The following is a 27,875-nucleotide window of genomic DNA, read 5'->3' as shown; positions in this document are numbered from 1 at the left end:
TTGAGTTTGATAAGTTCTTTATAGATTTTGGATACTAGCCCTTTATCTGGTATGTCATTTGCAAATATCTTCTCCCATTTTGTCAGTTGTCTTTTGGTTTTGTTGACTGTTTCCTTTGCTGTGCAAAAGCTTCTTATCTTGATGAAGTCCCAATAGTTCATTTTTGCCCTTGCTTCCCTTGCCTTTGGCGATGTTTCTAGGAAGAAGTTGCTGTGGCTGAGGTCGAAGAGGTTGCTGCCTGTGTTCTCCTTTAGGATTTTGATGGATTCCTGTCTCACATTAAGGTCTTTCAACCATTTTGAGTCTATGTGTGTGGTATAATATTCAACCATATTTCTAAGTAGTAGTAAAGCCCCAGGGATGTGTATCTGCAGCCTCCCTAGCATGATAGGATCAAAGCTCTAAAAGGAAACTTAAAGACTTTCTAGTCCACCTCCCTCTCATCATGAGTAATAAATTCCAACCATAGGGAGATTACACTCCCCTTGCCAGAAGTCCCAAAATTAGATTGAAAAACAAGCTAGAACTAAAAATCACAGTCTCTTCGGTCTCACACCAGTGTTCTTTTGGGTATATACAACTAATATTGAAAATTTCTCTTACACTATTTTTCTCTTCCATTGTGCTTTGTCCTTGAGATTTTTCCATTTTACACTTCTCTTTGTATCACATTTCTGGGACCTCACATGTGTTGCTTGGCTGTGCGTTCCTTCCCCAGCCTGCCATTGCTGGGGAGCCAAGTTTATCAAAGATTTCTAGACAGTGACATAATCCCTTCCCCACCCGAAAAGACCTCTGTTATTTGGTCTTCCTGGACAAAGTGCATTGTCTTCCAAATCCTGCTGTTTACTTAGGGACAGAAAGCTTGTTGGAGTCACCTGAATATCTAAAAATATGATACAGCTGTGACAGTGCCTTTAGCAAAGTGACTTGAACCAACAGTAGATGTGCCGTAAATGCCACTATATCTTAAAGTCATTTGTGGGTGGTATTCAGATTTCAGAAGACATTAGGTCATAATATGGTTGATAATCGTTAAAGGAAAAACAAATGATAATGTATTGTTAGTACTGTTCTTCTGATTTTACACTTATCCTTTGTTGTTGGAATTTTCATTAATCATCAAAATTAGTAAATGTTTTATATACTAAAAAATTTTGTACACAAATGGGAAAAATCTAAACCATTGGCAGATTATCTTGATTAATAATTTTCTACTATAAAACAAAAGATAAGATTTCTATCCCTATACAGTTATGAGACTCTGGAGTCAGACTTGGGTTTGAATCCTGGCTTTACTACTACCTTGGTGAGTGACCAAACACAAGTATCTCAACTGAGCCCCATTTTCCTCATTTGCAAAATGGGAACAGGAATACCTTGTAGGGTTGTATGAAAATTAAGAGAATAATGCACATAAAATGCTTAGCACAGTGGTACCATGATGTAGGGACTTAATAAATGAGAGCTATTATTAGTATAGTCTATTGTTAAGGACTGTAATAAGGTCTGTTTTCTTTTTAACTTAGATGAATTTAGAGATTAAGGAGCAAATATCACAGTTTTGATACCATTTGGACCTGTAATTTCAAAACAGCTCATTTATCCACATACACTCCTTTCTTTCTTCTTTTTTTTTTTAATGGTGGTTTATTAAAGCACGGGGACAGGACTCATGGGCAGGAGCTGCTGCCCCTCAAATCAACTTATTCTAATAACAGAAACCTGCAAAATATATTGCTTATTTTACCAAAATCATCATCATTGAAAATAATTACAAGTAGATCATATTACCATGAATCAAGCTTTGGATTTACATAAAGTTCATAAACATCTTCTAACCAAAGTCATTAGTACAGTGATTCAGTTCTATCCTCGTATTTTCTCTCATCCTCTCTGAGACTTGGAATTAAGGTATATGTAATGATTTGACTGAAGTCTCTGCTCTGGCTCTTCTTTCTTAGGACTTATTTGGGTAGCTATGCCAGTTAAAACTTACCTAAAACCTCAAGCCTAAAAAATAAGTCATTAACTTTTTTATGAGGTTTTCATTAGCCAATTATTATTTATTGACCATCTGATAAGTAGGATAAAAAAGTACAAAGGACTAATATGATTCACTCTACACATTTAGAACTATAAATGACTTGGGCATCTTTTTTTTGACACATTCATTAATTTTGGAGTGTCTATTTTGTGCTAGACATAAAATATGTATCCCTACAGATACAGAGATAAAAAGATAAATCTCTGAAGAAGCTTATAGTCTAGTATGGTGTCTACAAAGGAACTTGAAAGCCACTTCTTATAATAATATAAGCCTTCCCTGACACTCCTTAACTTCAGCTTGGGGAAACACCGTTCTCATGTGGTCCCATGGCATTCTGTGCTTGTTCTTATTTTAGCATTTCTCACACTGTATATTGTCTCCTGTGCTAGACTCTAGGCTACTTGAGGACGGCACAGTGTCTTATCCATTACAGAAGAAAAAGATAACTAAAACATGATCTTGGCCCTTAAATAACTTAAAATTGAGTAATGAAGACCTATATAACCAAGTAACATATATAAAGAACTACAGTATAAGTTTGTATGAAATAAGTGCCTACAAAGTGTATGCTGCAGGAGGTAGGGGGTTTGGGATGTTTAGTTTTTTTTTTTGAAGAGATGGCATTTGAATTGAATTTTGATAGGATTTCCATAGGTAAGGAGGGAGGGAAGAAAATCTAAGATGAGGGAAAGGCACAGAAGCAGGACAGTGCATGAGCCCTATGCGTGGGATCCAGCAAGATTATTGGGTGGGGGCTTCATTGTAACTGACCTTAAGTGCAGTAGCAAGGTGTTGGGACTATGTTCTGCAGGCAGTGGTGTGCTGACAAGGATTTCTGGGCAAAAAGGACTTGATCACTTTGTCAATAGGGTGAATGTTGGGAAAAGAAAGATTTAGGAGAGGCAGTCTAGAGATTTCCAGTAATGTAGCAAGAGATGTTGTAGTGAAACCCAGATCAGAGGGAATAGAGCAATTTTGAAAACATTGTACAAATGGACATATCAGACCCTGATCTAGAGTAAGGGTTGAAGATTGCAATTTCACAGTCCTTTTTTCAAAGGTGATGACAGAAGCTATGACAGTGGCTAAGGTTACCCAGGAAAAGTACAGAGAATGCAAGCCAGGCAAAGGCATAGAACTTTCTGGAAAATTTATTTTTAAGGGGCAGGTAAATCTACAGATTTAGAAGATGAATAGAACTATCTTTGGAATTAAGGGATTTGCCTACAATTTAGGGCAGAGTCCCCTAGAACCAAGGTGCCCCCACCTCTAACTCGGTGCACTATTAGTTTAATGCTCTGGACCCTTGTTTAATGCGAGATTCAAAAATCCCAGCTATCACCTTTCTCATCCCTATCCATCATGGTAAGACAGACTAAACTTGAATTTTGGACACCTTTACATGAATCAAAGTGTCCTATATGCCCTATGCTTCTAGCTACTAGTAGCAAAGAGAAAATTTTGCCATTGGAAAACACAGGGCAAGCCATCCAAATGGATGCCATTTAAAATTATAATGTGTGATATGAATTGATAGTAGGCATTTTGAAAAGCCTAATTTCTACCTTATGCTTCAAAGGCAATAAGTTAATCTTGTTTATTATTAAAAGTTTTTGTATCCCTTATGTAAAAAAGAAATCTACATTTTCAACACTGAACTATTTTTATTATCCACAATACCTTGTTATATACAGAAATGGAAAAATTTTGCTCAAATAAGCCAAACCAAATTTTTTCTTTACATTTTTAACAGAAGATTTTGTTATTAATGACAGTCTTCTATGGAATGTGCCAAAGGTGTGGCTTAAAACTGTTCTTAACTCTTAATTATCAATTGAAATACTTATACCTCAAAGAGGGAGCCCTGAAAAGAAAGGCTATGAAACTTTAATAAAGACCATCCTAATGAGCAAGTACATAATGGGGCCCATCCTGAGACTAGCATCATCTATTGCTGAACAATAGAACTAAATTATACACAGGTTTTATTTATTTGGCTGGCAGAGCTGAACTTTGAAATGAACTATCACCTCATAAAAAAAAAAAAAAAGAGGACCCAAATAAACAAAAACAAAGGCAAAAAAAAGAGGAGAAATAACACCAGAAATACAAACAACTGTAAGAGAATGTTATGAAAAATTATATGCCAACAAATTGGACAACTTAGAAGATATGGATAAATTCCTAGAAACATATAATCTTCCAAATACTAAATCAGGAAGAAATAGAAAATTCGAACAAACTGATTACCAGCAATGAAATTGAATCGGTCATCAAAAAGCTCCCAACCAATGAAAGTCCAGGATCCAACGGCTTCACAGGCAAATTCTACCAAACATTTAAAGAAGAGTTAATATCTATTCTTCTCAAACTATTCCAAAAAGTACAAGAGGAAGGAAAACTTCCAAATTCATTCTATGAGACCAGTATCACCCTGATATCAAAACCAGATAAAGACACCTCAAAAAAAGAACTACAGGCCAATATCTCTGATAAATATGGATGCAAAAATCCTCAACAAAATACTAGCAAACCAAATCCAACAATACATTCAAAAAATCATTCACCATGATCAAGTGGGACTTATTCCCAGGATGCAAGTGTGGTTCAATATTCTCAAATCAATCAATGTGATATATCTTATCAATAAGAGAAAGGATAGGGGCGCCTGGGTGGCTCAGTCATTAAGCGTCTGCCTTCAGCTCAGGTCATGGTCGCAGGGTCCTGGGATCGAGCCCCACATCAGGCTCCCTGCTTCTCCCCCTCCCACTCCCCCACTTGTGTGCCTGCTCTTGCTAACTCTGTCAAGTAAATAGATAAAATCTTTAAAAAAAAAAAAGGATAAAAATCATATCATTTCAATAGATGCAGAAACAGCATTTGACAAAGTACAACATCCATTCATGATAAAATCTCTCAACAAAGTAGCTCTAGAGGGAACATAACATATTAAAGGCTTTATATGCAAAACCCACAGTGAACATCATGTTCAATAGGAAAAACCTGAGAGCTTTTCCCCTAAGGTCAGGAATAAGACAAGGATGTCTACTCTTACTGCTTTTATTCAACATAGTACTAGAAGTCCTAGCTACAGCAATCAGACAAGAAAAAGAAAGGCATCCAAATTGGTCAGGAACAAGTAAAATTTTCACTGTTTGTAGATGACATGATATTATATATAGAAAACCCTAAAGACCCCACCAAAAAACTACTAGAACTGACAAATTCAGTAAAACTGTGGGATACAAAATCAATGTACAGAAATCTGTTGCATTCCTATACACTAATAATGAAGCAGCAGAAAGTGAAATTAAGAAAACAATGTCACTTAAAATTACACCAAAACCAATAAAATATCTAGGGATAAATTTAACCAAAGAGATGAAAGACCTGTACTCTGAAAACTATAAAATGCTGATGAAAGAAATTGAAGATGGCACAAAGAAATGGAAAGACATTCCATACTTATGGATTGGAAGAATGAATAGTGTTACAATGTCCATACTATCCAAAGAAATACACAGATTTAATGCAATCCCTCCCAAAATACCAACATTTTTCATAGAACTAGAACAAAGAATCCTAAAATTTGTATGGAATCACAGAAGACCCTGAATAGCCAAAGCAATCTTGAAAAAGAAAAACAAAACTGGAGGTATCACAATTCCAGATTTCAACTTACATTACAAAGTGGTAATAATTAAAACAGTATGGTACTGACATAAAAGTAGCCACATAGATCAATGGAACAGAATAAAAAACCCAGAAATAAACCCATAATTATATGGTCAATTAATCTTTGACAAAAGAGGAAAGAGAAAGAGTAAACAATTAGAAAAAGACAGTCTCTTCAACAAATGGTGTTGGGAAAATTGGACATATACATGCAAAATAATGAAACTAGACCACTTTTTTACACCATACACAAAAATAAACTCAAAACGGATTAAAGAACTAAATGTGAGACTTGAAGCCATAAAAATCCTTGAAGAAAACATAGGCAGTAATATCTCTGACATCGACTATAGCAACATCTTTCTAGGTATATCCCCTAAGGCAAGGGAAATAAAAGGAAAAATAAACTATTGAGACAACATTAAAATAAAAAGCTGCTGCAGAAGGAAACAATCAATAAAATTAAAAGGCAACTTATGGAATGGGAGAAGATATTGGCAAATGACATATCCAATAAAGGGTTAATATCTATAATATATAAAGAAATTATAAAACACAACACACAAAAAATGAATAATCCAATTAAAAATGGGCAGAAGACATGATCAGACATTTCCCCAAAGAAGGCATCCAGATAGCCAACATACACATGAAAAGATGCTGAACATCACCCATCATCAGGGAAATACAAATCAAAACTACAATGTGATATCACCTCACACCTGTCAGAATGACTTAAAAAAACAAAAAAACAAGGATTGATGAGGATGTGGAGAAAAAGGAATCCTCTTGCACAGTTGGTGGGAATGCAAACTAGTGTGGCCACTGTGGAAAAGAGTATGGAGGTTACTTAAAAGATTAAAACAGAACTACTCTATGATCCAGTAATTGGACTGCTGGGTATTTACCCCCCAAATCCAAAAACACTAATTCAAAGGGATACATGCACCTGTATGTTTATTGCAGCATTATTTACAATAGCCAAATTATGGAAATGGCCCAAGTGTCCCTCAACTGATGAATGGATAAAGAAGATGGTGGTATGTATATACAATGGAATATTATTCAGCCATAAAAAAGAATGAATCTTGCCATTTGCAGTGACATGGATGGAGTTACAGAGTATAATGCTAAGCAAAATAAGTCAGAGAAAGACAAATGCCATATGATGATTTCACTCATATGTGGAATTTAAGAAACAGAACAAACAGGCAAAGGAAAAAAAAGACAAACCAAGAAACAGACTCTTAAATATAGGGAACAAACTGATGGTTCACCAGAGGGGAGGTGGATGAAATATGTGGTAAGGATTAAAGAGTGCACTTACCACGATGGAAAAAGAAATGAACTATCACAAGCCATGATTAATGAACTGTTTATAAGTGAAAAACTCTGATAAAAGTCAGTTGACAAAATGAACAGGTTCAGTAAACATACTAAAAGTTGATGGCCCATACCTAGATAATTGAGTACTTTTATCCTTAGAAAATGGATTTTAGCCATTTGAATGTGACACAGAAAATGAACCCATTAGAATTCTCAGATATGGAATCATTGCCTACCCAAAAAGATCTGAAACATACTTTTGAATTAGCCAGTCATTTTCTAGTGTAGAGGTTCCAGAAAAATGATCAGGTTTTGTTTTGTTGTTTTTAATTTTTTCTATTGTTTTATTTTCCTTAGTTTACTTTGGATTTCTATTTTTTTGCTTTTCTCAGGTGTATTTCATTAAAGGATAATATACATATAGCAGTGTGTTTCACAGGTATACAACTCAGTGAAGTTTCACAAATTGAATACACCCAGGTATCCAGCACCCAGATTAAGACATAGGACATCTCCAGTCCTTTAGAATCCACCATCATAGTCCCTTCCAGTCAATAGGTACCCACCCTCCAAAACTGTTGGAAGATAATTATCATGGGTCTCTGATGTTTCTGCACTTTTGGAAGCAGAAACACTAACTGCCTTGGTTCAGAGTATCTTTTCAAGGATATCCGTGAATAGCCTTGGAAGACAGAAATGGTGTTTCCCTCCAGAGCAAAGGGCAGGTTTGCTTACAGCCTTGAAAAAGTAGAGATTTTGTCTCCTATGGGTTTCCTTGCTGTTCAGTATAATAAAGATAATGTCTGCCTTCAAAGCAAAGGGCAGACATGCTTAATTCCCATTATAAAGGATTCACTTTTTTTTTTTAATAATTTTTTTTTTTTTTAAGATTTTATTTATTTATTTGACAGAGAGAGAGAGAGAGCAGGAACAGAAGCAGGGGGAATGGGAGAGGGAGAAGCACGCTTCCCGTGGAGCAGGGAGCCCGATGTGGGACTCAATCCCAGGACCCTGGGACCATGACCTGAGCCGAAGGCAGACGCTTAACGACTGAGCCACCCAGGCGCCCAAGGATTCACTTTCCTTCAGGCCAGGGTACCTCTCCTCTAACGCAGCCCACTGTGTGTGCAGGTGTCACGTGGCTTTCGTCATGCTGCAGATTAAGAGTTTTCAAAGGGCTCAAGAGATGGGTAGAAATACTGACACTGGCTGTTGAGCTGTAAGGTCCTTTGTCTCTGACTCAGCATCTGCTAACTAGGCAGGATAACATGCTAAGTTTGTAAGTAGGGGGTCAGATACCAGAATCTTCACTGTTCTTGGTAGTGATGACTGTTTGGACTTCTACCACCATAGGTCAAGTGCACCTGTTCTTAAACTTCATACAGAAATGGAATTATATAGCACATACTCTTGAGTCTGGCTTCTTCTATCCAACATCATGTTTGTGAGATTCATTCATATTACTACATGTAGGCATAGTTCTTTATTTCTCACAGTATTCCATGGTGTGAATATTTAAAGCTTGTTTATTTTTTCAACCAGTGGTGAATATTGGGGCAGTTCCCAGTGTTAGCTAGTAGAATTGTGCTGTTAAAAACATTTCTATGCAGGTCTTTGTGAATACATATATGCATTTCTGTTGGGAATATTCCCAGAGCTGGATCAGAGGGTGTGCATAGAGCCTGCCAAACAGTTGTCTAAAGTATTCGTATCAGGCTACTCTTATACCATTCTGGTTTCTCTGTGTACTTTCCACCCTTTTTATTTTCCATCTTTTTAGTTTAACTGTTTTTTCAGGCTGACATGCTTTGATTTTGCCATAATGTGTATAAATAAAGATAAATATGCCAATGGTACCCTTCCAATTTTACAGAGCAATCTCACAAGTCATTTTGCTATTTAGAAAAAGAGATACATCAATGACTAAGCTGTTACCAGGGTAAATTGTCAAGACAATCAGAGCCACAAATTTTTTGTTAGGGAATTTTTCCATGAAGACAACAATTTCTGAAGTCTTCAGCTTCTGACAAGACCAAGTTATTCAAATTGCATTTCTAAAGATAATTTTAACGGAAACAAGGTGAAACTGTTAAGAATATTCACAGAACTCTCCATGGTATACAGGAAAGAGATGGATATTCTTCCAAATGTTCCCAATTGAAAATAAAATCTATACTGCCAAATCTTCCCAGTAAGCAGAAGCAGAGAAAGTAATAGATTTTACTAAATACTAGTGAAATTAAGGGCACAGTAGTATTGTATTAATCTTCCACATAAACAAGATCACATGAAGACAAGAGAGAAAACAGTCAACATGGCACTGTTTTTCTTTAGAGAACCCTTTGCAAGGCAACAGAGTTAATGCTTCAGCAACCTGCAGTTCTCCCAGGCCAGTCCTGAGAACAGTATTCCTCCTCCCATCACCACTCCCAGAGCAAGTTGTCCTTGCAGGCTCACAGTTGACCCGGTCTTAATTCTAGGCCCTGCATTTCAGACTCAGTCCTGCATCTGGCCTTTCATTCAGTTTTCCCTGCTTAGGGCACCAACCACAATCTCTTTGGTTCCTTTCATCCATTCTGAACTGGAAACACTTTTCCTTCCCTGTGGACTGGTCTTCCTTTGAGCCCTGTAGTCATTGCTAAGGGAGGGAGGGGTTGGAAGAGCGCAGAGGGGCAATAAGAGCTCCCGAAGTTTCCTTGAAAGGACACCCGCTCTGCCTCTGGAGATGACAAGAGAGCTAGATTAAACTAAAGAGCCTGCTTCTGCAGATGAGTCTGGGCTACCTTTTTTTTTTTTTGAGGGGGCGCTACTACTTTTTTTTTTTTTTTAAAGATTTTATTTATTTATTCATGAGAGACAGAGAGAGAGAGAGAGAGGCAGAGGGAGAAGCAGGCTCCCAAGGAGCAGAGAGCCCGATGCAGGACTCCATCCCAGGACCCTGGGATCATGACCTGAGCCGAAGGCAGACGCTTAACCATCTGAGCCACCCAGGTGCCCTGAGGGGGCGCTACTACTTTTAAAAAGAGGTAGAAGAGATATGAAAGAGGGATGAGAAACAGAAGGAGAGGAGGAGGAGAAAGAGAAAGAGTACACCACCCTGGCACCTCTGACACTTGATCATGTTGAGGACGAAGAAAGGAGGCCAATCAGAGTCCCTACATTTTGTATGAATTCACTGGGCGAGGCTAAGAAAACTTTCTCACCAAAGACATTACTGTTATCCTTGCTGTGTGAATTGGCTCTAACTTGTCCACTCAACCACAGCCAGACAGTCAGTAGTGCCTGAGTGATGGTTGTGGTGGTGTGGAATTAAGGTCTTTGAGGGGAGAAATAGGAATGCCTTTTCTGGGCTGGCAGGGAACCTAGGTCTACCAACACTTCTGAAGATCAGGGTTGATCAAAAACAAAGTGGAGCTGACAGTGGTCTGGAAATTGTACATCCATCAGGCAGCAGCCCAAGGGGGGTGTATAGCCAGGAGCAGGCAGCACTCAGTGACTGGAAGGGCAGGAAGACCAATGGAGTTGGATACATCACATAGGAACAAGTGGTACACTGCCGTTCACCCTGGGCTTGATTAATGCCCAGCAGTTGTCCACAGTGATGAGCAGAGTGTGTCAAACACGCTTTTGAGGACACATGATATCATGAGCACTGGGTGTTAAGACTGATGAATCACTGACCTCTATCTCTGAAACTAATAATACATTATATGTTGATTAATTGAATTTAAATTTAAAAATACATTAAAATTAAAAAACAAAACAACAGGCTCCTGAACAAAGCTAGAAATCCAGGTGGTAGTAACCAGACTAGAGGTCCTGGGAACAAACAGGGTGCAAGCATTATAGATAAAGACAGTGCAGTGTATAGCATCATTTGTTTGACTTAGAAGAGTGTGAACCGTGCCACAGAGCATGTAATGTTAATGCAGAACAGCCATGAAGGTCTCAATCCTGCAGTTGAGAGAGTGAGTTTTCAAAGGAAGCAGGGTGCAGAAAGATCAGTACACAAAGAGTAATAGGCATACCCAGTGCTGTTGCCAAGGCACAGGTCCAGCAGGAAGTGGTAGGGGATCTTGTATGGGAGTACTTCCAAGGGCAGAGGTTAACCAGATTGGAACCCAGAGGGATCCCCATTGGCTTCCTTATCTGGCAGAGTCTAACTCTATGGGCCCCTTCACACAATAGGCAGTATTCAAGTGGATTTGGTCAGAGGTCCTCTTTGATAATCTCAGCAATTGTGTCAGGCTCTGGAAGGTTGTGGTCTGAAAACCAACTGAAGAAGCTGCAGGTGACGTCTCGATTCCTATGAATGGAAGACTAGAGTTCATGGCCTGGGTGCCCTATGATTGGAGTGGCAAGAGGCTCCACTTGGTCGGATGATCTGACATATTCCTCGACAATCAGCTTGTTTCTGCACTGTGGGTTTCTTTGAAAGAACTAGAACTTGAAGCCCACCCTAGGGTGTCTCCAAATTGGCTATGTACCTTAACATATCTGCTTCTTGGCCTCTAATCAGGGTGGACAGCTATCGATGGTTCCAAAAGGCACTGACCCAGAAGCTGGGGATATTCTGAACAATGCAGTTCCTCTGCTCTAGGAAGTGTTGACATACCTGACCACACTTGTGCTGTAACTGTAGTACGGCTCTGTCAGCCTGAGCATTCAGTCTCCACTTCTAGTTGGATGGCCTCCAGGGAGCTCGCGTGGGCATCCACGTTCAGGGACCAGGGACCTGCCTTGACCTTCACCTCATTTACCACCATATTTTCCTTCACCATTTCCATTTCTTTACCTCCTGGCTTCTGCTCCACCACTTCAGCCCCCTCCTCCTCATCTACTGCTCCTGGGAAGATGGCACACCCTCAGTCTTTATTTCCTTGGCCTTTGCCCGTCATCACTTCAGACCCCAGCCTCCCTGAGCCCTGGATTTCTAGGCCCTTGTTCCCAACAGGGCCATGTGGCTCTTCACACTGAAAGCCATTTTTTCAGGCTGCTAGCAGTTGCCCAGAGGCTGCTTCCAGGCTCTCCATGGGTCAGTCTCATGACCGTCTGTTTCCATAACTTCTGTCATCCTTCTTATTTGCTTGTCGGTGTGTGGTGGTATCACATGGTGGTTTTAAGTTGCATTTACCTAATGTGTAACAAAGTGAAAACCTTTTCATGTGTTTTGGGGCCATTTTGATATCCTCTTTATGAAGTGTCTGAGTCTTCTCCCATTTTTCTATTGAGTATTCCATATTTTTCTTATTGATTTATAGGAATCCTTTACAAGTGCTAGATGCAAATCTGTTTTCAGAAAGGTGTCTTGCAAATATCGTCTCCCTTTCTGAGTTGCTTTTCTCTATATTAAGGATGTCTTTGGATGAACAAAAGTTGTAAATTGTAATGTATTCCAATTTATCATTTTCCCCTTTAGATTAGGGCTCTTTGTGCTGTTTAAGAAATCTTCCCTCTCTAAGATCTTTCACTTTTATAACTACAATCGATCTGAAATTGGCTTTTGCGAATGGTATGAGAGGAGTCAAGATTTGTTTTTTCCATATGACTATTGAATTGACCAGACACTGTCTATTGAAAAGACCATCACTTCCCCATGCATTAAATGTTTCCATCAAAAGTGGCATGTGGCATATATCATTGGCCAGAGCCAGTCAGATGGCCTTGCCCAGCTTCAAAAGGTCAGGTAAGTGTTACTGTCCCCTGAGCCTGGACGAAGGAAACTAGAAGTACTGGTGAGCACTATATCACTCATCAAAGAGTATAACTTGAGTAATGTGTAAAAGACCAGCAGAGTTAGGCCAAAGAAAGTAGAGAAAAGGTAATGAGGACTGTAAGAAGAGAAAAATGAATGACAGTAGAGTATCAACCAAAGATTAACAGTAAAAGGAGAGAGAATGAGTTAACAGTACTTGGAATGAAATATATAATCATAAGTTAGATCTTTAGTAGTGATCTAAAGAAATATGAGAGAGCATGTTGGACAACTTTTATGCCAGTGCATTTTCAAACCAGGATGAAATATATTCATGGCATGTATAACTTATTCACACTGAAATGCAATACAAAACCTAAATAGACATAGAAACAATAAATAAATTGAATCAAAAGTTTGAAAAGAATCTTACCACAAAAACAGCATGAGGCTGAAATGGTCTTGAGACAAATACTACCATACCTTTAAGGAATACTTAACCTACTAAACATTAAATATTTATTGTGTACCTGTGGTATACCTGGCACTCTTCTAGGCCCTTAGGATATACTGGTAAATAGAACAAAGATTTCTTCCCTCTTGGAGTTTGTAACAGAGGAGAAAAACAATGAATAACAAGTAAACAGTAAATCATACCAGAAAGTGATGAATGTTAAGGAAAAGGAACAGTAAGAGTTGAATAAGGGGATTGAGGGTTCTGGGGTTGGGAGTGGGGAGTAGTAGTTTTAAATAGGGTGGTCAGAGGAAGTCTCATTGAAAAGGTAAGATTTTGGCAGAGATTCAAAGATGAGAGAGTTAGCTAGTGGATAATCTAGAGAACAGCATTCTAGGAAGAGAGAAGAGCCAAGTGGAGGCCCTAAGACGGGAGCATGCCTAGGGTGTTCGAGAAATAACAAGGAGATCAATGTGATTGGAGCAGACTGAATGAGAGAGGCCAGATCAAGTAGGGTCTAATATGATACTATAAGATGTTTGGTTTCTGCTCTTAGTGAAATGGAAAGCCATTTCAGGATTTTGAACAGAGAACTCAGAATCTGACTTAGGTTTTGCATGGATCGCTGTGGCTCTTGCATGAGGAATAGATTGGATGGGGGCAGTAGTAGATGTAGGGAGATCTTTTAGAAGGCTATCAAAGTAATCCAGGTGAAAGAAATTTCCCAGATCAAGTGGTAGCAAGGGAGGTGGATGGTAGATGCCCTATAATGGTATAGGGAAATGAATTGGATAGGGGAAATAAGAAAAAGAAAGAAGTCAAGGATGACTCCATGGATTTTGACCTCAGTAGCTGGTAAGATGGAATTGCCAGAAGCAGAGAGGGGAAGGTCGTGGTGGGACAACTCTCCACAGGGGAATCAGAAGTTTGCTTTTGGATGAGTTAAATTTAAAATCACTGTTGAACAACAGAGTTGAGATAGTAGGCATTAGGAATTTGGAGCTCACAAGAGGTCTGGGACAGGGCTACATATTTGGGAATAATCAGCATACATGATATTTAAAGCCATAGAGCTGGATGAAATCACCAAGAATGTGAGTATTGATAGTCTAAGCCCTGGGGCCTCCAAAATTACACAGTCAAGGAGAAGACGACTAAGGAGAGATCAGTGAGGTAGGAGGGAATATGAGAGTGCGCAGTGTGCTGGCAGCCAGAGGTATAAAGGAAAGTGTTCAACTGTGTGACATGGTGCTGACAGGTCAAGTAAAATGAAGTCTGAGAATTGACCATTGAATTTTACAACAAAAAGAGTCACTGGTGACTCAGTAAGAGCACTTTCAGTGGAATAGTGGTGGTTAGAATGGGTTTTAAAAGGAATTAGAGGAAAGAAATTGGAGACAGTGAATATTGACAATCCTTTTGAGGAATCTGCTCCAAAAGGAAATAGAGAAATGGGATCATCACTTGACAAGAACAGTTTTGGAAGAGTGGGAGGGTGACAGCTTAGCTATAATGGGTTTAAGAGGAAATGGAAAGGGAGAGAGTGAAAGCAGCAAGAATACATGACTCTTGGGGAGTTTTGCTTCAGAGAAGTGGGATGATGGCTGGTGGAGAAAGTGGGTCAAAGAAAATGTTTTTAAAATGGGACAAAAAGAAGTATGTGTACATGCTGATGTCAGTGATTTAGTAGGGAGCAAAAATTAATGATGTGGGGGAGAGGAAGGAGAATCAGTGGATAGATGTCCTTGAATAGATAAGAGCAGATAGAATCTGGTACCTAAGTGGAGGAGGAGGCTGCCTATAGGAGCATGACAAGTTCACCCATGGGAACCAGCAGGAAGGCAAAGGATGAGGGTGTGTATGCTGGGCAGTGGGTAGAAGTGGTGGGATCTATGAAATTCTCTTCTGGTTGTTTCAGTGTTGCCAGTCAAGTTTGGAAAGCAAGATTATCAATTGAGTGCGGATGAGGCAAGAGGCAGTGGGACTCTGAGGAGAGAGCTCAAGGTCATGAATTTAAAGTGAGGCCCATCAGCCTGCTTGTGAATTTTTCTTCAGCTACATTCAGTGTACAGGCGCAGCATGAGAAAGCAGAGTTAGATTTAGAGCTGAAGCAAGAAGGGCAAGAGAATGATGACAAAAATTGATCTTAGAATTTAAGCCTGGAGGAGTGGAGGACATACAGGGATGAGGGGCAGTGAAATGGTGGCCTGATCAATACACTGGAAGACCCAGGGAACTGAAGATCACTGGGGCCAAGTACCAGAGTGAGCTAGAAGGATGCCGTAGTGTTCTGGGAGGGGACTGCAAGGGATTGGTCAGAATCCTCATCCTTCCAAGTGGGGCTTGGACGAGGCCGACTGAGGGTGAGGCCATTCCAGGGGAGGAGGTCAATGAACCAGGAGGCCAGCGTGGGAAGGATCGCTGATGTGTATATTAAAATCGCAGAACGGTAAGATCAGAGAGCAGTGAGAAGGAGCCAGGAGCTAAAATCATTAAGAAATGAGGGGAATGAAGTTGGAGTGGCATGAATGCAGGACATTAGGTGATCTAAACTGATGACGGATTTAAAGCTGGGTCTGTATTCTAGCGCCAAGGTTAATTATATAGCAATGCCACCTTTGGCTGAAATCAGTGGGAAAGCAGACACCTTTAGAATTGCAATGTCACAGACCCTGTATTTTACTATTTTTCTTTTTCTCAAAGTGCCTAGAGGAAGGTTACACATACATTAGCTGATCAAAAATAAGGAATGTTTATGTTATTTTTTTTAATTGGAAAGTGAGCAGTGATCATACTGAGTTTAGTTTGAAATGTAATTTTCTCTTGGGGTCTCTCATTCTGCTTGTGTCCTAGAGGAGACGGACTAGAAACTACTGAAAAGAACAAAATAGGATTTTAAGTTGGGACTTGAAACATTCGGCTATATACCTACATACATATATATATACACACACACATATATATAATTTTTTTTAGGAAGGGGAATAAAGAGAGATAATACAAAATATCTGAACCATCTAGTCAACCAGAGACAGAGGTGTGACAAGAGAGGAAGAGGGAATGGGGAGGGATAGAAGAGAAAAAGAGAAGGAAGAAAAGAAGAAAAATGAGGAAAGAAGGAAGGATGGCTTTTCAGGAGAAGTACAGTGTGACCACAGTTCTGCACACCGTAGAATTGTGAGTGTTTGACTTCCCTGGGAAACAGGGAAAGCATGCTCTTTTAACGGATAAACTTAAGATGAATGAAGAGAGCCTGTGAATTGTATAATCTTCTTTCCCTTGGACTCTTCAAATCTCAATGAGCAGTTGGTCCTTGTTTTGAAAAGGATCTCTCACTCTTGACTGAATTCTTCAAACAAGTGTGTTTGTCCACTGATCTGGCAGAGCCATGGTTCCTTGGGCTAGGCCATCCAGCATAGAACGCTGAGGGCCTCAGTACCGTGTTACTTGCTTAAGACTGAAAAGAATGTTGGGTAGAGGAGGGGGGAGCTGCACACTTTGTTCATTTCCTCAGTTTCCCATAGAAAGCACATGAAACTGTGTTTGCAGAGGGAATGGTGAGAAAGAGGCTTTGCGTGATTAACCAAGTAGCTTTATAGGGAGCAGTCATCTCTCTGTGGCCTCTTAGAAAAAGTATATAAATAGAGAGAAGTGGAGTGAAAATATTTTAGTTACCAGAGTGTGGGTAATGATTTACTCTGGGAAAGTCAATAATTGTGATTTAATGATTTTCTAGTAATGCAGCACTCAGAGAGAGCAAATACTCATGACGGTGCCTGATGGATCTGGGAGAGGCTGAAGGTCTGTGTCGGGGGCTGGCCTGGCAGACCGGCTCCAGGGTGGCAGAGCCAGATGGCAGGGGTGACAGAGGTCAGCCCAGGGGTCTACAGAGCCATTAGAAAGATGGAAAAATACAGTATAAAACATGACATAGAAAATGTTTGTAATATGTAAATGTTAAATGTAATCATTCTAGCCTGATTGAGATAAAAGTAATGATTAAAAATGATACTATAGCAAATCAAAATTTATTTATGAAAATTTGAAATATTGTGGGATCTTTAAAAAAAAAAAATAACGTGACTTTAAAAAACAAAGTGCATCAATGGTGCCATCATTGCAAGAGCATATTTTTTGAGCCAATACTGCCAACTGCTTTAAAGACTTCTTTTAGACCCTATACTAGTTACAGAATGGTGGACAGAATGTTGTTCTAATGCCTGGTGTTTTCTTCTCAGCTGTCATTTTTAAATAATCTCTTAACATCTTTTTTTCTCTAGAAACAGCAATATTTTTGTTTTGGTGCATTATGTCCTCACTGAACCCTCTGAGCTAGGTACTATCATTAGCCCCATTTTACAGATATGAAACTGAGGTGCAGAAATAATAAGTAATTTGCTCACAGACACATAGTAAATGGCAAAGTCAAGATAGGAATCCAGGCAGTCAGAACCCCCAGCTCTTCCTCTTAAACACTGCGGCACGCTCTGAGCCTTTCTCTGCCTCACTTTTCTCCTGGTGGTTGTGACGATTAAATAAGATACGGAGCTCAGGCAGGGGAGGCATTGGTTCTGTCGTTATCTGTTTCCGTATTGTTTGATTTGTTGTAACAAACATGAATTATTCATGTATTTTTGTAATCAAGAAAAAAAAATGAGGCCGCCTGGGTGGCTCAGTGGGGTTGAGCGTCTGACTTGGTTTCGGTTCAGGTCATGATCTCAGGGTTGTGAGATTGAGCCCCCTATTGGCTCCTTGCTGGGTGTGTAGCCTGCTTGAGATTCTCTTTCTACTTCTCCTCCTGTCCTCCCCACCTCTCTCTCCCTCATAAATAAATAAATAAATAAATAAATAAATAAATAAATAAATAAATAAATTCTAAGGCCTATATGACTCCCTGGCATAGAGAGGCACCTGATAAAGTTGTTGTTATTACATCTGAAAGCAAAGTTCTAGAGTTTCCACTTGACCTAGGAGGGATTTATGAGCTCTGGAAGCTTGGTTGTGAAGGGAAGAAATAAGATAGGGCAATAGGCAGAGAAGAATTCGGGTTAGAGGTTTCTATTTTCCAATGAGAAGGGCTTGTATTTGCTAAAGTGAGGGGTGGGAAAAGGGGGAGGGAGAGCAAATCGGTTAAGTGAGTATGAGAACCAATGGAGTTAAGTCCCAAGGAATAGGGGGAGAGGGATAGTCCTAGAACCTTGGATAAAATAACTTACCTTGAAAAAGGTTAACATGACTTACCCGTTAGTAGATAAGGCCCATTTTTTTGAGCTCATCGAGGTAACAAAAATAACAAGATCATTTTGGAAAATGAGAAGGGGATGAAAAGAACTCTATGGTTTTATTTATCTGCCTGGTTCTGGGCAATGTGAGAATAGGTTTTCTGAAGAGGAGCCAACAGTTTATTTTTCCATTTGTGGGTTACGATGGTAAAATGATTGTCGGCAAAAGAACATCTTTTCAAGTGTCTTCCCTTGGTGTAGGTCGGGGGTCAAGAAGAGGAGGTATTTCTGCAGCTGGGAGCAAAGTTCAGAACTGTCTTCCTGGAATGGGCTCTCATTTCAGAGTCTAAAATAGATTTGAAATACTGTGCTATTTGGGAATTGGAGCCTATTCCTTCTAAGCACATCTGTTGGTAGCTGTTGAAATTCAAATAAATTCAAATAAGGTCCAAGGAATGCTCATATTACACTCACCGATTTCAAGGAGCATTTAAAAAACACATTCAGAAAACCTACACTAGTCACTGACGGTACCAAAGACACAAAGCCTTGATTTTCTGCCAGCCATAGTTATTCTGAGCCCAAGCCACAACATTTAATTTCTTTAAAATGCCCCTTTCTCCCTACCTGAACTTTTCAACTGAGATTCATTTTTATTTCCAAAAGTTTAAATATGAACTGCATCACAAAGTCGTGTATTTTGATTTTGATCATTCTGCAGCCTTCACTAGGTGAAATGAGGTTGTTGGACTATTAAAGTCAGAAAGCCAGGGGGCGCCTGGGTGGCTCAGTTGTTAAGCGTCTGCCTTTGGCTCGGGTCATGGTCCCAGGGTCCTGGGATCGAGCCCTGCATCGGGCTCCCTGCTCAGCGGGAAGCCTGCTTCTCCCTCTCCCACTCCCCCTGCTTGTGTTCCCTCTCTCACTGTATCTCTCTCTGTCAAATAAATAAAATCTTTAAAAAAAAAAAAAAAAAGTCAGAAAGCCAGCATTGAACAGATGCATTTTCCCCTGTCTTTTCTCCAGTTTTAGTAAATGAAAATTTTCATTTCAGTGTTAGAATTAAGGGAACTTGGTATATCTACTTATTTATACACAATTCCATTTTAGAAAGAAATCAGGGCATCTCTAAAAAGGCAAAGACGGGGGCACCTAGGTGGCTCAGTTCGTTAGGCATCTGACTTTGGCTCAGGACATGATCTCAGGGTCCTGGTATCAGTCCTGCATTGGGCTCCCCATCAGCGATCAGCAGGGAGTCTATTTGTCCCTCTCCCTCTGCCCCCCCCAACTTGTGCTTGTGTGCGTGCACACACACACACACACACACACACTCTCTCTCTCTCTCTCTAATAAATAAAATATATTTTTTAAAAAGGCAAAGACAGGACAGAAAAATACAGAGAGTTCTCTTTTTCATTAAGCCATGACTCTCTGTAAGGAAATGTGATCTACCAAATATATTGGAAGAAATAAAAGGTTGTGAGTTTTTCTTTTTTTCTTAGTAGTTGAAATTTTGACTAGAATTTCAAATAGCATATTCATATGTCATCACCTGAAAGTTTAATGTTAGAAGTAGATACCACACCAGTACATTACATGAATTATCTCCTTTAGTTTAAACCTCATAATTACCCACCCTATGGAGTATTATTATTTCCATCTTATAAATGAAGGTATCCAAAGATTAAAAATAAGCAGTTCGCTCAAAGTCACACAACTGAGTCAGAATTCAAACCCATGTCTGTTATTCCTGGTTATTAACTCCTAATCTAAATTATGTCTGTTATATGGAATGCAGTAAAGGAGAAGATGAAGGACCATAAAAAGAAATCAAAATGTATTAGGAGTTGTAAGACATAAATTCACATGTAAAAAATGAAGACATTTGTCTAAATTCAGGCAAACTTTTAAAACAAGTATTATGGTAAAAATAAAGCATCAGGGGACATCTGGGTGGCTCAGTCGTTAAGCGTCTGCCTTCGGCTCAGGTCATGATCCCAGGGTCCTGGGATTGAGCCCCACGTTGGGCTCTCCGCTCCACAGGAAGCCTTCTTCTCCCTCTCACACTCCCTCTGCTGTGTTCCCTCTCTCGCTGTGTCTCTCTCTGTCAAATAAATAAATAAAATCTTTAAAAAAAAATAAAGCATCAGGAAGGGGTAAGACAAACAGGATACCAACAGCTCAGAACAAGGCTCCATAGACAAAGGTGTGGCAAAAATCGCATATGCTTGTTTCTCAAGGTGTGTTCCTTGCATTTTCCAGCACCTTTTGGAAACATGAGTGGTCTATGTAAGGTTCTGGCACAGTGAAAGATCCTTCCCCTAGGAAAGCTAATAACTTGCCATTTGACACTGATATTCCTATTTTCTTTCAACTCTTTACTTTCATCTAAAATACCGTAGGTGGGGGTGCCTGGGTGGCTTAGTCGTTAAGCATCTGCCCTCAGCTCAGGTCATGATCCCAGGGTCCTAGGATTTAGCCCCATGTCAGGCTTCCTGCTCTGCGGGGAGTCTGCTTCTCCCTCTCCCCTTCCTCTCTTCCATGCTCGCTCGCTCTCAAATCAATAAATAAAATCTTTAAAAAAATTATAAAATACCATAGGTGCTTAAATATACCATAGGTGTTAGAGTCTATAATGTTCAACAACTAGTATTGTCCAACTGCGAGTATAGCTGGTTCCTCCTTCCTCCTCAGATTTATATACAGAAAAAATATTATCCATGATTCCACTATTCCATGTCAGTAGTGACTTTCACTTTTGTCTTCAGTATGCACAGTAAGAGAATTATTACTGGGCTCCCCTCCACCAATCAATAAGAACAAATTTTTCCAGTTTTTATAATTATAACTCTAATGCTGATGTAATAGTCTATTCAGTTGATATAGTACAGTTATATTGGGCATTTTGCTTGTTTCCAGTTTTTGCTGTTTTAAATAGCCTTCTAATATTAGTTATATATTATATAAATATAATACATATATTTGAGTATATATTTTATTATATACTTATTAGTATATATAATTCACATACATTTCTTCATAATTGAATTGTATGTTTATATCCTTTGACCATTTATCTCTTGAGGTTTTAATATTTTTGAAGGTTTGAATAAATTCTATATTATATATGCCAACTTTTTTTTTATCATAATACAAATGTTCCCCAGTTTTTTGTTTTTTTATTTGTGTTAGTTTTTAATGTTACAGTCATTTTCTTGCTTGGTTTTTGGAGCCATTTATTTTTTTCCTTTATGATTTCCATTATTGTTACAAGCTTTTCAGAGATATATCCCTCCGAAGATTTCATAAATATTTGATTATTTCTCCTTGCTTTGCTAAGAGTTAAAGTAAATATTTAACTCTTTAATCCACTAAGGGCTTACTCTGGTATGTGGTATGAAAGCCGATCCAAATCATGTTTGGTTTTGTATTTGTTAGCCAGTTATCCTGGGAATTCTTAAAGTATAGTTAGGCAATTGTTAAATAACTATTACTTCCCCTAATTTTATGATATTTGTAAATTAATTTCTCTTTCCATACTGCCTTATTTATTCATGTATTTATTTCTAAAGATTTATTTACTTACTTTAGAGAGAGAGCACAAGGTAGGGAAGGGTAGAGAGGGAGAGGGAGAGAATCTCAAGGATACTCCCTGCTGAGTGTGGAGCCTGACATGGGGCTCAATCCCATGACACTGAGATCATGACTTGAGCTGAAACCAAGAGTCAGATGCTTAACCGACTGAGCCATCCAGGCACCCCTTATTTTAATAATTAATATGTTCTGTTTTAGGATTTCCTAGGAAGTAGATCATCATTATACTCACGGTTTCTTTGTTAGCATGGAACTTTAATATTTAACAAATAGTAATTAACTGTACTTGCTGAAATCTGTTTTCCTATATGATAACATAGTATATATCTTTACATATGGCTCATAAAATTCTTTGTAATTTTCTTTATAAATATTATAGACAATTCTAAGTTTATCCTCCCTCTTGTTTTGTTTCACTTAGCCATTTTGAATGGAATTTCTTCCTTTTTTATTATATTACTGAGCTGGTACTTACCATCATAAAAAAAGCTCCTAGTGGGGCGCCTGGGTGGCTCAGTTGGTTAAGCGACTGCCTTCGGCTCAGGTCATGATCCTGGAGTCCCGGGATCGAGTCTCGCATCGGGCTCTCTGCTCGGCGGGGTGTCTGCTTCTCCCTCTGACCCTCCCCCCTCTCGTGCTCTCTGTCTCAAATAAATAAATAAAATCTTTAAAAAAAAAAAAAGCTCCTAGTTATGGTAATTTCATTATAAAGCCAGTCACTTCAATAAACGCATATAGGCTAATAAATTGAAACAGATTCTTAGGATTTCTAGACCTGCAGTCACCCTTTAAAACATCACATTTCATTGGCACTGAGTACACACTAAATGGAGTCGCCATTATTTGCATATTGAAAAGAGCATTGGGCTGGAGAGTCAGGAAATTTGAATCCTACTTTCATATCCTCAACTGAGAAAGGCATCTATGAAGCATCTTGTCTGGGTAGGCACCCTGCTAGGCATTTGACATAGGCCATCTGGCCTAAGGCTTAGAATAATCCTACAGAGTATACATACATCTTTAAATACCATAAACAAGGAAAGTAAAGTTGAGCGAATATAGTAGGCCAAGGCTGGCCCACGCTAGGCACAGGGAAGCAGTAAGAAATGGAATACCCAAGTGCCCAACTGTGGCAGTCTGTGGGTCCGCAGCCTGGCGTTCATGACCTGGCCGGTTTACCACTCCCTGGGGGCTGCAGTGACCAGTGAACTTCAGCCAAGGGTCTGTGAGGAAGGCGAGAGGCATGGAGAAGCTGCATCAGCTCACTTTCATCCTTATCTTGTACATACACTTTACACTTCTTGCCTTTGGGTCATGGTAAGTTTGTGTGAAACTGTCCTGAAGGAAGTCTGTGTTCCCATGCTCATCAGTCTTCCAACCCAAGTCAGCCCTTTGAGGTCTGGCATAATTCAGTGGGTTAAAGAATTTGTCCCAAATCATATGAATAATGATGGAGTAAGTGGCTTGCTCAACAGCCAGTGGTTTCTCCATTCTCCCAGTGATGTCTACACCAGTGATACGGTTCAGGCCGTTCATCTCACCTCTCAGTACTGTGATTTCCTCATCTGTCCAACAAAAGAGTCCGATAAATGGTCCAGTTCTGACAGGCTGGACAACTCTGCTATTAAATACACATTACATACTTCTTTCCTTCAAGACTGCAAATTTCTCAAAGTCAGAGACTGTACTTTCCACAATCTCGAATCACTCCTATTGCTTTGCATATAACAAGTGTCCAGTGAATATTGATGCAGAATGAGTGAATTACTCAGTCAAAGAAAATAGTCTTAGTGCTTTTCTCACAAGACATTTGCAATGCTAGGACACAAGGAACGCCTACGATATTTCACGTTTCAAGTGTGGAGTCTTATAAAGACTGCATTGGTCATGAGCCTTTTCACGGGAAGATGCTTACTTAGCAAGGGTCAGCTTGTTTTCATCTGAAAAGAACAAAGAATGGAGCTTAGGGAAGCAGGAGGCCTAGGAAGGATCAAGGCGGGGGCTGTGGTAGATAGACTTTTCTCTAATAAAGCTGTTTGGGCTCTTTCTAGCTCTGTGCTGCTATGACAGCAACAATACGAAAAAACTGTGAGTCTTCAGGTTTAACAAAACTAAAGCCTGTCCAAACCCAATCTTGAGTAAATGACAAACTATGGGGAGCATGCCTTAACATCTCCATTTGGGCATGCGCTAGGAACTACTACGTCTTAAGTTCCCGTCTATAATTGAAGCTCACAATGTGTTCAATGCACCCTTAGAAGATAGAAGTCAATCACCTCTGCATTATTTAATATTCTTTTTATGCCCCCCAAATCCAAAGGAAGATATACAGCCCTCGGAAGGCATAGCGTCTGTGGATTTTGTAATTACTGGTTTTAAACTTAAAATCTCACTGAAGTCTCTAGTTAACATTTCTATACCTTTATGTCCGAAACCTTCTGAGCAGATATCCCAACCACCCTCCTGTTCCTTTGACTACCCCCAGCCAAAGAGGGTAGGGGGGAACACCTGCATGGCCACTCGTTAACAAAATTTATTTTTGGAATAAAAACAGCAATTTGCAGCACGCTCAAGTGCCTGGCTTTGTCTCCTGAGCTTCACAAAAACCAGCATCATAGTGAGACAATACAATTATTGTTCTCTGAAACTAAAAGACCTGTCTGGGGGAAAATAAACATTTTTTGTTGGAAATTACTTAGCATATCAAACAATTTTTAACTGGGTTTTTTTAAAAAAGGAAGCCTAGGGGGCGCCTGGGTGGCTCAGTTGGTTAAGCGACTGCCTTCGGCTCAGGTCGTGATCCTGGCGTCCCGGGATCAAGTCCCGCATCGGGCTCCCTGCTTGGCAGGGAGCCTGCTTCTCCCTCTGACCCTCCCCCCTCTCATGTGCTCTCTGTCTCTCATTCTCTCTTTCTCAAAAAAAATAAAATAAAATAAAATCTTTAAAAAAAAAAAAAAAAAAAAAAGGAAGCCTAGGGAGGAAGAGCCATAATGAATCAAACTGTTTTTTAATGAGCTACAGTATTTGCAGGAAAAGAAAATATTATATAAACCAAGAAGAGCTTGCCTAACATGGTTATAAAGGAGAAGGATGAGAACCACAGCAACATGTTAGTGCTGCCCCAGTAAAGAACAACACTGGTGGTTTCCTTATCTTTTATTTATTTATTTATTTATTTAATTTATTTTTTTATTATTAGGTTATGTTAATAATCACCATACATCACATCAGTTTTTGATGTAGTGTTCCATGATTCATTGTTTGCGTATAACACCCAATGCTCCATGCAGTACGTGCCCTCTTTAATACCCATCACCGGACTAACCGATTGCCCCACCCCCCTCCCCTCTAGAAACCTCAGTTTGTTTCTCAGAGTCCATAGTGTCTCATGGTTCATCTCCACCTATGATTTCCCCTCCTTCATTCTTCCCTTCCTGCTATATTCTTTTTTTTTTTTAACATATGATGTATTATTTGTTTCAGAGGTACAAGTCTGTGATTCAACAGTCTAACACAATTCACAGCACTCACCATAGCACATACCCTCCCCAGTGTCTATCACCCAGCCACCCCATCCCTCCTACCCCCCACCACTCCAGCAACCCTCAGTTTGTTTCCTGAGATTAAGAATTCCTCATATCAGTGAGATCATATGATAAATGTCTTTCTCTGATTGACTTATTTCGCTCAGCATAACACCCTCCAGTTCCATGCATGTTGTTGCAAATGGCAAGATCTCATTCCTTTTGATGGCTGCGTAATATTCCATTGTGTATGTATATATATATATATGTGTATATATATATATATATATACACACATATATATATATATACCACATCTTCTTTATCCATTCATCTGTTGATGGACATCTTGGCTCTTTCCACAGTTTGGCTATTGTGGACATTGCTGCTATAAACATCGGGCTGCACGTACCCCTTCGGATCCCTACATTTGTATCTTTGGGGTAAATACCCAGTAGTGCAATTGCTGGGTCGTAGGGTAGCTCTATTTTCACCTTTTTGAGGAACCTCCATACTGTTTTCCAGAGTGGCTGCACCAGCTTGCATTCCCACCAACAGTGTAGGAGGGTTCCCCTTTCTCCACATCCCTGCCAACATCTGTCATTTCCTGACATGTTAATTTTAGCCATTCTGACTGGTGTGAGGTGGTATCTCATTGAGGTTTTGATTTGGATTTCTCTGGTGCCGTGTGATGTTGAGCACTTTTTCATGTGTCTGTTGGCCATTTGGATGTCTTCTTTGCAGAAATGTCTGTTCATGTCTTCTGCCCATTTCTTGATTGGATCATTTGTTCTTTGGGTGTTGAGTTTGATAAGTTCTTTATAGATTTTGGATATTAGCCCTTTATCTGGTGTGTCATTTGCAAATATCTTCTCTCATTCTGAAGGCTGTCTTTTGGTTTTGTTGACTGTTTCCTTTGCTGTGCAAAAGCTTTTTATCTTGATGAAGTCCCAATAGTTCATTTTTGCCCTTGCTTCCCTTGCCTTTGGCGATGTTTCTAGGAAGAAGTTGCTGCGGCTGAGGTCGAAGACGTTGCTGCCTGTGTTCTCCTTTAGGATTTTGATGAACTCTTGTCTCACATTTAGGTCATTCAAACATTTTGAATCAATTTATGTGTGTGGTGTAAGGAAATGGTCCAGTTTCATTCTTCTGCATGTGGCTGTCCAATTTTCTCAACACCATTTGTTGAAGAAACTGTCTTTTCTCCGTTGGACACTCTTTCCTGCTTTGTCGAAGAGGAGTTGACCATACAGTTGAGGGTCCATTGCTGGGCTCTCTATTCTGTTCCATTGATCTATGTGTCTGTTTTTGTGCCAGTACCATACTGTCTTGATGATGACAGCTTTGTAATAGAGCTTGAAGCCCAGAATTGTGATGCCACCAACTTTGCTTTTCTTTTTCAACATTCCTCTGGCTATTCCGGGTCTTTTCTGGTTCCATACAAATTTTAGGATTATTTGTTCTATTTCTTTGAAAAAAGTGGATGGTATTTTGATAGGGATTGCATTGAATGTGTAGATTGCTCTAGGTAGCATTGACATCTTCACAATATTTGTTCTTCCAATCCATAAGCATGGAATGTTTTTCCATTTCTTTGTGTCTTCCTCAATTTCTTTCATGAGTATTTTACACTTTTCTGAGTACAGATTCTTTGCCTCTTTGGTTAGATTTATTCCTAGGTACTTTATGGTTCTGGGTGCAATTGTAACTGGGATCAACTCCTTAATTTCTCTTTCTTCTGTCTTGTTGTTGGTGTATAGGAATGCCACTGATTTCTGTGCACTGATTTTATATCCTGCCACTTGACTGAATTCTTGTATGAGTTCTAGCAGTTTTGGGGTGGAGTCTTTTGGGTTTTCCACATAAAGTATCATATCATCTGCAAACAGTGACAGTTTGACTTCTTTGCCGATTCAGATACCTTTTTTTTTTCTTTTTGTTGTCTGATTTCTGTGGCTAGGACTTCTAATACTATGTTGAATAGCAGTGGTGATAGTGGACATCCCTGCCGTGTTCCTGACCTTAGGGGGAAAGCTCTCAGTTTTTCCCCATTGAGAATGACATTCGCTGTGGGTTTTTCATAGATAGCTTTTATGATCTTGAGGTATGTACCCTCTATCCCTATACCCTGAAGAGTTTTGATCAAGTAAGGATGCTGTACTTTGTCAAATGCTTTTTCTGCATCTATTGAGAGGATCATATGGTTCTTGTTCTTTCTTTGATTATTGTATCACATTGATTGATTTGCGGATGTTGAACCAACCTTGCAGCCCAGGGATAAATCCCACTTGGTCGTGGTGAATAATCCTTTTAATGGACCGTTGGATCCTATTCGCTA

At 39.4% G+C, this 27,875-nt stretch overlaps 2 protein-coding genes across 11 annotated transcripts in view; one reads left to right on the top strand and one right to left on the bottom strand.

Annotated features, from left to right (window-relative positions):
• Positions 1-27,875, top strand: part of ACYP2 (acylphosphatase 2) — a 182,771-nt gene that overhangs the window by 104,825 nt on the left and 50,071 nt on the right. The window contains exon 4 of one of the 10 annotated variants that reach the window (XM_054509876.2): positions 201-27,002. The exons of the other annotated variants lie outside the window; for them this stretch is intronic. Coding sequence (XP_054365851.1) covers positions 201-321 — 121 coding nt within the window. The 3' untranslated portion in view covers positions 322-27,002. Of the gene's footprint in view, positions 1-200; positions 27,003-27,875 lie in introns of those variants that run through there. 10 annotated transcript variants of the gene reach the window in all.
• TSPYL6 (TSPY like 6) lies at positions 10,968-12,231 on the bottom strand. Its single transcript, XM_045883921.1, is given in 4 exon segments — positions 10,968-11,522; positions 11,524-11,718; positions 11,720-11,897; positions 12,186-12,231. Coding segments are annotated over 4 exon segments (942 nt in total). The 3' UTR covers positions 10,968-10,999.

The sequence above is a fragment of the Mirounga angustirostris genome, unplaced genomic scaffold (genome assembly GCF_029215605.1).
Source record: "Mirounga angustirostris isolate CCGP_5_RB_7025 unplaced genomic scaffold, mMirAng1.0.hap1 SCAF_10, whole genome shotgun sequence".
Lineage (NCBI taxonomy): Eukaryota > Metazoa > Chordata > Mammalia > Carnivora > Phocidae > Mirounga > Mirounga angustirostris.
Note: the sequence above shows the minus strand (reverse complement) of the source record. Positions and strands in the feature narration are given on the sequence as shown.